Raw genomic sequence first — 9,967 nt, 5'->3', positions numbered from 1 at the left:
TAGTGTCACTTTGACTTTCGTCAAGCACACCAGTAAAATAACTTCGAGAATGTTGTGTGCTTGTATCAAAGAGGGTTTGGAATTTGACAAATTAAAATTTTATCATAAGCTTCGAAATCATAGAGGTCTGCAATGCGTCTCATAGTTTGATAGAGACTCTAGCATGAGAAAAAAATTTCGGAACCCTTTAGCAGAGTGGGGTTAAGGATATCGTAGTTGAAATCAAGAAGAAATGGACATGGACAGGGCACGTAGCACGCACGCACTATAACCAGATACTCGGATAGGCTTCAGCGCGAATTTGATGAAGACAAAGGAGACACACTGAACAGAGATGTGTCTCCTTTGTCTTTGCCGAATTCACGCTTAAGCCTATACGAGTGTGTACGAACATAAAGTTTCTTAATATACACTAGAGGGAACACTGGCGCTAGTGTCTATGGGAGCTGCGACACACGGCACTTCAGCGAGCATGGAAGTGATGGGTAGTACACACATTTGTCGAATATTCGTACTTCTGGCCTGCTTCTGGCTCCGTGTGTGTTCGTGTGGCTTGAAGTTGTTTTCTCACGAAACCAATATTAGCGAATGTTCAGTGGTTGCGCTTCAGAACCTTATTCTTTTAGGCTTACAATTTCGAATCAAGTCACTAAGTTCAAAAGGGTTCGTTATTTTCTTTCAAAACAAAACTGAAACACAGCAATAAACGAAGCCGCAAGTACGATTCGCCGCCCGCAAGTACGAAGACTAGGCAAATGTGTGTACTACCCATCATTCGCAAGGTCGCTGAACGATCGCAGCGCCAGAGTGCCTTCTAGTTAATTTTTGGGAAACTCTATGTGTACCAACTCGCCCAAGTCAAAGTGCTATTAGAACGGTATAACCACTGATCATTAAGGGTAACTGATTGTATTCCAAGATAAGGCGAACGTGTTAAAGACAGAAAATTGGGTAGGCAGATGAGACTAAGAAGTTTGCCGGTATAAGGTGCAGCAGAAAGCACAGGACCGGGTTCATTGCTTGAACTTGGCCCAAGCTTTTGCCCTGCAGTGGATGTAATCATGATGATTCGATGATGATGACAATGATGATGATGAGTCTTGCCGGCAAGAGTACAAAGCAATAGCGTAACCGGGATCCATTCACATAGTCTTCTCAACAGGCAGCCACGATTCACTTCTTGGTAGACACCTCAGCCGTCTCTTAAGGAAAGCCACCTTTCTGCTATCACCTATTTTAAATCATCCCAGAATGCCTATGGAGGTACAGTTGCCAAAGGCCCCTGCACATAAGTATTCCTTTCATCAATTCGCAATGTACCCGCTACAAGTCCGCAAGGCTACACGAAACTTGTACACTTTGTTCATGGTGATGATGATACTAATTTATGCATCAGCCCTTGGTTATATGTAGATCTTCGAACCACCCACATGTTGTACCAGTTATGTTCTCACGCCTGGTGAAATTTTACGCTTTTGTACGCAGTATTGCATATGTTGACAACACCCATCGCCCTGCCTAACATTAGTGCTTTATTTCAGGGCACATTTAAGCGCGGGCATGACACCGTAGTAGAATAACTGCTTGACACGCAGAAGTTTTGGTCTTGAGTCCCACCCGTCATGGTGATAACTTTATCATTTATTTGCATCTGTTTCTATTTTTAATGACGGGTGAGACTGATTTTTCGCTCACAATTAACGACGATGACACCGACACCAGAATGTTTGCAAAGGGAGCTCTTTAACAATATTGCATTAAAGTGCGATTGCCTTTGTTGATACTCTGAAATTGTTACGATGAGCTTAAGGGTTTATTAAATTATCATCGCATAGTTTCGTCTCTCTGTAACTAGACAGTAACAATAAAAAACATTTTGCATAGTTAGTGAAATTCTTTCTTTCAGTCCATTAGGCACGATGTTAGCACTTTTGTTGTGCGCTTGAGAGTTTTTTAACAAGGCGATTCAGACAGTCTTATCATACATCCCATGCCTCGCAACTCACACACATGCACGCACAGCTAGTTAGTTCCTGGAACACTGATCTTGTTTCTACACAAAGGGCGCAGAAGAAAAGCTACAACAGATCACATGTTTGTCATTCCATTTGAGATCGAAGTGCCATCACCATCACCGATTCAAACAACCAAACCTAACCTAAACCAAAGTGGCTCTATACTTCTCTCGAACTCGTAACTCAATCCTTACAAGAGCGGTGGCTTTATCCCCCCGAAAACTCTCAGTCGTCTTCACTGCGTTACACTTACACTGAACCAAAGCGATACTTATTTTTATTGCGTAATAACACTCTTCTTATCCCACTAAGAAAGCTGAGCGGTCGAGGGCTGACTGTGTAAAAAGTACAGCAGGCAACTAAAAAAAGTACTGTTCAGCCTGAAAAAAAGGGGGCCGGCTACCTTCCGCATCAAGTAGCATGCCCAACCTCCGCACACATTTTATTCCTCGCTTTCCTTTGTGTCGATACTCTCGAAGGACCCCGAGATCTTTTATTGCTTCTTCTGCTTCTTTCCTACCTTCCCTATCCCCCTCCTCCATCTGTACCTCTGTTCTCTCCCCCTTCCTTCCCCAAAGCGCCCGCCAGCTGAGACCTGATGCGCATGCGCCTGCCCACGTCCTTAGCCTCGACGCCAGGATCGATCGGAACACGCGGACCCGTTCCGGGGGCGGCACTCCCCAAAACTGAGCTGTGCCAGAAATGTGCAGCTTGTCGCAAGCCAGCCGCGCAAGCTTTCCCCGAAGTTTGTGTTCGCCCGTGCCCCAGTGCTCTCCTTGCGTGCGGCGCAGCGGGAAAGCGTGGTATCGCCGGCGACCAGCGTGCATGCGACGAGTGCCGGAGTTCGAGGCGGCGGCAACACCTCGGGGCACGCAAGCGTGCGGTAAAGCCAAAACACTCAGCTTCGTGTTTTGGCTCTCGTTTGCGCACCACTTTCGTACGCAAGTGTGAAAGTGAGAGGTTTTTCCTTTAAAAAGGCAAGTGACTGCGTCGGAGTGACAGCCCCGTTTGGTGCCACTTGCAAGAATGCATTGATGGTGACGCGGCAGAACGATTGTTTGTTCGCTGCGCGCTGCTTGCCGCACGTGATGGTATTTACCTGCGACACGTTGTCAGCTATGTGCTGGATAAACTGGCGTGACGTGAGCCCTGTTTCGCGTGTTGGTGCATACGGACAATACGAAAATAGAGTGTGGTCGGTGGTGTTGCTGTGAAAAAAAGGAAGTCGCATGCTTCTGACACAGTGTTGTTGGTGAAGTAACCAGTGGTACATTTGGGTGCTATTTGCGCTGATGGCCAAGCACGGGAACAGGAACAATGTCCACTGCCGATTCGCCACTCAAAATGTGGTGGTAGTTCTCAACAGGACAGGTATTTTTCCTAACACATTCAGGATAACAATGCTTCAGCTGATGCTGCTCTACGCCCTGCCACTAGTTCTCCTCTCATCGGTCGTCCTACCATGTTCAGCGAACGGTAAGGTAGCTTTCTGTGATGTACGCAATTACATGATTGACATTCAACAGGTGATAACCTTCGATGGCCAGCTATTGCAAGACAAAGCGATGATGTCTTATAATAAGACGTTGAGACTTCGATAGCCCTTGAAAGCGTGGTTAGGGCATATGACAATTACCTTTCAGGGATGTTGGAAATAAACAGCGTTTTGAATAAGAATACCTCTTTAGCACAGCACGTTATTTCTTCGCTCTAATGAAAAAGATGCAAACAAAAACTAAGAACAAAACTTATTTCAGGTTGTCGCTTTGTCAAGCTTAACAAAGATTCATATGGCATCTTTGCCACCAAATTTCAACAGACGAAACAGCATTGCCTATCTTAATGCTTATACGTTGAATTGAAGCATATCGAACAGCGCATATAAAAAATAACTTCTATTATTTTGGGGATGTTGCAAAATAACCTGCGCTAAACTAAAATTGATGCATTTAGTTCATTGCTATTGATGTGTATTGCCCCAAAGCAAACCTCTGACTACTTTAATTACCATCGCGAAATTAAAAACAGTGGATACGACTGTTGCTCTAACATCTCGTCCGTTATTTTTTCAAGCTAATACGATTCACCATGATTATCAATCAAACGAATTGTTCACTAATGCAACAATTTTGTCACTACTTGTTTCTATGCAGTCATGATCCTAAAGTTCAGCAATAATAGGATGCAGTTGTACCATAGCACACTCGCTTCAGCCAAACGCTCGCTCCTCAAATATTGATACGTTATTAATTCACAGACCGGTTAGCTATGGTAGAAAAAAAGACCCTTCAAGCAAAGGCATCGGCAAACTTACGCATTTTGATGTTGAATAACTTTTTATTTTAAAATAACAACTATTTACGTCATGCACGTAGCTGCAGAATGAATAAATTGTCTGGATCTGATAAACGAAGGAATAATCATTGCTGCCAATTGAGGAGATAACATAGGAAAATTTAAACGTATTATCAGACATATACAACACTACTGGGAAACTCGAATGTTCTGATTTTAAGTTTAATGAAGCGTTGCCCTTTTGTATAGCTACATCACTTTTTTCACACACAAAAAACTCGCCCATTATCTCGCCTTTTTTGTCATAAAAAAGTTCAGTTTTCTTTATGTTTATCTCGACAATATTCTACACGGGTTACCTTTCTCTTATCGATGACTGAACAATATTGTCAAACTTCTTCATAACACAAGGACTGATTGATTGATTTGTGGGGTTTAACGTCCCAAAACCACCATATGATTATGAGAGACGCCGTAGTGGAGGGCTCCGGAAATTTTGACCACCTGGGGTTCTTTAACGTGCACCCAAATCTGAGCACACGGGCCTCGACATTTCCGCCTCCGTAACACAAGGACTAAAGATGAGAGTAGAAGACAACACTATTTCTCAACCACAAATTTTATATCATAAAATTCTCTGTATGAGCAGCGAGAACCAACACGCACTGAATAATTAAAAATGCATTATCAATACACACTACGTGCGATACCCAAACTTTGGTTTCCTGAGTGTACTTGAAAAAAAGGTTCGATACATTCAACACTACTAACTGAAAATTTAATCTGTCCACAAAGCGGAGCATGCAACCAATTGCAACAATCTGCAAGCTTCATGGCGTTCTTTTTTTTGAAATAGACACATCAAAGCACCGCTATTCGCTCTTGAGCTGACATCTACTTTTTAAAGTTTTATTGACGCCCATGCATGTCTGTTTGTTTCTCCACTTCATCCGGTACTCTTTGCACTGTGTCTGACTTTTTTTCCTCTTAAGTACAAACTAACTAGCTCAGTAACAAGTCCTGTTGACTAAGTTTTATTGATTGTGATATAAACAATAAATGAAGCCTCCCTGAGATATAAATGATAGACATATCACGTACCTTGTATCTCCCTTTGCGCCAATTCTCATTGCTTAAAGTCAACGTGGTTTTCTTTAAACCTCTTGTTCAAAGGATGAAAACGCTGGGCGACGAAGCGTTCGCAACCTGAAGTAGATATGTCATAATACCCTCTCGCATAGTTGATAACACGTTTCTTTAACTGAGTGAACGCATTCGCGCCCGAGTTCTGTTGTTGAGAGAGCAAACCTCTCTCAACGACAGACCTCATGCTTTGAAGTTTATTTGCCATTTGTTAAAAGAAGTACTTTTACTTTGTACGTACACGCAGCATGGGAATACTTTTAAACTGTAGCTTCAGAAATTCAGGAGAAAAACGATGCAAAACGTATGAACAAAAACACATATGCAATGGAGCAACGCTTAATACGAACACTCCAGTGAAGACAGTTGATATTATCTTGACGTGCCTGTACTCTGTTCTACATTAGGTTCTCTTGCTGTGCCTCTCCGACTTCACAATTTGCATCTAATTAAAAAGATGTTGCGCAGATTAATGAAGCTTACTCTCTGAAAATGAAATTTTGTGGCCCTAAATTTGGTACACAAGGGGACTTGGAGGACAAACGACGACATGAATATATGCAAATATGTTAATGACTCGGGCCATAAATTCACCCAGTAGTTTTTGATGCGTGCTTTGTTTGCGTAATGCTGAAACGAGAAAGCTGCAACGTTATCATAATAAAGTCATAATGAATTCCTAGCAACGCTGGTGCCCAATAGCATGCATGTGTATCCATGTGTTCACGGGAGCATTTCGGCAATCGTAATATTCTAAGTTATGTCTCATTGAGGCCCGTAAACCACATCGCAAGTGCGCCGTTATCCGGCTCAACTCAATCATTGTTTAGTAAAAGCAGCGCTAAGGGTTCGCTCTCAGTTCGCCGTAAACATGCCTCAAAGGCAGCCTCGCTGGCGCGTCAGTGGCGTGTGTCGGAAGAGTGCTACGTAAAACATCATTTTGCTAATAAACGTTAACAGGTTAGCCGTGTACGCTAAGTCTGTCGGCAACAACTACGGTGACGGTGCCTCATCACTTCCAGCATGGGGTTACAGCGGCAGCCATTTTTTAAGCGTGACACAATGATAAAAAATGTGGCTACAGTGTCGCCGTAATAACTGGGCTTGTCAGCGACCATCGTGACCCATCTGCATACTACTTTGCGAAAGTGCTAGATAATTCTCAATTTTCGTATTTCCCAAGGTTGTTTGCTGTCAGTGCCGTGCTTTTTTATTTCTCTCTTGTTTTTTTCGTGGTTGTATATATTTAAAATACAAGGAGAGACTGAGTAGACGGGAACGCAGATCGGCTTTCCTGTTCTCCGCACCACAAGGCAAGATGGCTTCTTAATAACTACATTCATATAACAAATAGAAATTAATAAAGCACGTTACGTGTCACAGCTAGAAACTTCGACATGCCGCACATTTTTCATGCAAATAAGCTCTGCTGCTTTCCGAAACCACTGTTTGACTTTTTGTTTATATTGGCCTAGAGGTGCCCTTACTTTGCAAGAAATTCATCATCGAACCACAAGCACCCTCCATGTTGCATACATTAAATTTTTATTCTGGTTCACGAGAATAGGTCGATAGAGTCGCTTTTATTTGCTCGTATGCTGCAGGCTCGTGCAGCGGCCATAAAGAAAGACGCATGCTGGGAGCGTAGTGATCGATTATGTTGATAGCAAATGTCCAATATGTAGCCTCGAGATAAACATGTTTTAGGCTTATCTGTGGCACCGTAAACACGACTACGAAAGGTGTGCTTGTGCCGGTCACCACTATTGTTCCATCACAAAGCAAACTTGAATGCGCCCGTGAGTCCAGTGGTACTTCGCTATCTCTTGATAAACTGAATACAGTATAGGCTCTTTTCACAGTTCGCATTGCGCAGAAAAGCTAGCTGTAAATACGTGATAAGCGGTCGTAGTCAGACGTCCAGTAAATTATGCGCCGCATCGGACACAACGTGGTGTTAAAATAAATGGCAAATACAGAACTCAGGTACAAAGTAAAAAAAGAAGTCCCCCTTAAGTTTTTATGGAATAAATCTTCCAGAGAACCTTGCAAGAAATACTGTTTTACTTGCTTCTATTGTCATTTTATTTTGTAATTCCGAGCCTTTTCAAAATGAAAAGACGAGTTGCTATAAGTGAAAATGTCAGAAGTGTAGACGACACTGTTGCTAAAACAAAGCATTGCTTTTTTTCTACTTTTTTCAAATGCCTACATAGATTCCCGCAAACAAGCCGTATAAATTCCTGCGAACCAAGAGGCAAGAAAGGCCTGTATCCGTGTCGCCACGGCCTGTGTTTTATGATGGGCGTAAAATTTTTATGGCACGTGTGATGATAAATAAACACCACTGCAGAGGCCGGCGCAACAGCATTCACGTCATCGTCACCCTCGTAGCGGGGACGACGCTGTTTGGGAAGTTTGAAAAAGCGTTCCGAGAACAGCAAAAAGATGCCCCTCGCAATCTTTCGTCCCGGTCACTTGTTTTTGTTTTTGTCTTATTCTCAGCCTCTCTTTTTTAACCAATATAGAGACGGGTACCGGGATGAGGCGGTGGAGGCGTTGAAGTGCACTGAAGGAATTTCGTGGCATAAACAAACGAGTGAAAGAAAGTACAGAGAAGTTCTGAAACTGTGACTACAAACGAGTAAAAAAAAAAGTTCTTCGCGAACACTGACAAAGTGACTCGGAAAAACGTGTGTCACGACGAGTCGGCGCTGTCACGGATGTAAAGAACAGAGGGGGGAACACCCGGAGGGTTTTTCGGGCGTTCGGGGCGAGGTGGGATAAGGGCTTCGAGGCAGCGATAACCGCGTCAGCACAAACGCAGCTTCGATCTGTTTGTGCTTGCCGAGCGTGCCAAATAAGTAATGAGTCGGAAGCGTTTATAAATTACGTCTCCCTTCAGAGACGTCGGAGGTTGGAAGAGGGAGAAAGGGGAAGGGAGGATTACAGAGCTCTTGCCGTTTTCCCGACGGAAGCATCCGCTTAACCCACGCTTCTGTGCCCCCCTGCGTGCTTCACTTTACATTACGTTCGCGTTAGCCACGCATTCATGATGTTCGTTCACATTGCCGTGTTAACGTGGCATTTATGACTAATTTTTAATTGTGCCTTGCTATAAGCCGCTTTCTTACGAAACGCGAATTTGTCGTACTGGAGAGTCATATTTTTCCCCTGATACCTCTCGGGGAGAAAGAGTGAAAAAGCGGGGCATCAGAAAGATTTAGTTTTTTTTTTCGTACATACCAGCTTATCTTTAATGCCACAAAATTAAGTTTGCAGGCAGTGTTTGGTTTGCTGTGTCAGAGGCCCGAGCTGTGTTCGACGCTCTGTTAATGTGATTTTCAACGGTTTTGTTGTGTTTGTCCGTCCCACATTCGCGTGAATCGGGAAATGATGCCGCGGTCCGTTGCGTGCGCGCGCGAAAATACCCGCCTCTCATCGCAAGCGCGGATAAGAACAATATGGACGCAAATGCGTCATCTGTTCATTTGCACCTGAAAACAAAGCGCTGGCATTAATTATTAGATTTTCGTTGTACGGTTCTCCTATGGTGCCCCCCCCCCCTTCTTCGCCAGCTATAGGATGGCTCGAGCAACCATGATCGTGTCCTACGTGGCACTTTCTCTTGCGTGCTCTTTCTCTCGTTTTTTAATCAGTAAAGCACGTTTATATTCTTCTTTTTTTCTCTCTCTCTAGTTGTTAGTTTATTTTTGTTATTTCATGTTTGCCCTTCAAAGCTTTACTCCCTCTTATGCCACAAAAAGTGAGGGAAAAGTTGCTGATTTATATTTATTTATAAAACAGTGCAGGTCTCAAGGAAGGCACTGAGAAAATGGGGTGCGCAGTATCGTTCTTAAAGTGAGCTTGAAACAACCTTGAATGTAATCAAAGTTGACTTTTCTGTACGTATCTGTTACTTCTGCACATTGAGTAGCAGCGCATAACCTCATCCTCATCCTTGTTTGAAGCACCTTTTATGGTGCACAACAGGACGAAGGCATCTCTCAATTACCTCCAGTTCAGCCTATTTTACGCGAGCTGGTTCCAATTCATTCCTGCGCGCATTTTTTTTTTGTTTACTTCCTTACTTATTTCGAGCCCTTTTTCGTCCTCGGATGCGTTTTTTGTTGCATGGTTGCCATCTAGCTGTTCCGCAGCTCTCGTCGAACTACGGTAATTTGTCCTCTGCTTTATGTGGTCTGCCCAAGTTCACTTTTTCTTCTTGGTGTCACACAGGGTCGGTTACTCCTGTTGTTTTGCTTTGTTTTGTCGCCTAACAGAGATTGGCTCATAACCACAATGAGTCTTGTCTGAACTATCAAATAATAGGGATTCTCCAGCAGACTCTGTTACCTTCCTGTTACAGAGTTTCCAACAATCTTGTGATGAGGAAGCTGTCGCACTGCTATCATTCAACCACCGTCGGAAGTATGGCTACAACACACGAGTTTGCACTATTTCGCGCCTGCTGCTTTGAGCGAACTTACAGCTTTACGCGGTTCTCGCATTTG

General features: G+C 43.5%; 1 protein-coding gene across 1 annotated transcript in view; it reads left to right on the top strand.

Moving 5' to 3' along the window:
- Positions 1–2,792: 2,792 nt before the first annotated feature.
- Positions 2,793–9,967, top strand: part of LOC142774977 (cell adhesion molecule Dscam1-like) — a 480,705-nt gene continuing 473,530 nt past the window's right edge. The window contains exon 1 of the mRNA XM_075876146.1: positions 2,793–3,491. Coding sequence (XP_075732261.1) covers positions 3,308–3,491 — 184 coding nt within the window. The 5' untranslated portion in view covers positions 2,793–3,307. The remainder of the gene's footprint in view (positions 3,492–9,967) is intronic.

Source organism: Rhipicephalus microplus, chromosome 2 (assembly GCF_043290135.1).
Source record: "Rhipicephalus microplus isolate Deutch F79 chromosome 2, USDA_Rmic, whole genome shotgun sequence".
NCBI classification, from domain to species: Eukaryota; Metazoa; Arthropoda; class Arachnida; order Ixodida; family Ixodidae; genus Rhipicephalus; species Rhipicephalus microplus.
This window is presented reverse-complemented; position numbering and strand designations above follow the sequence as displayed.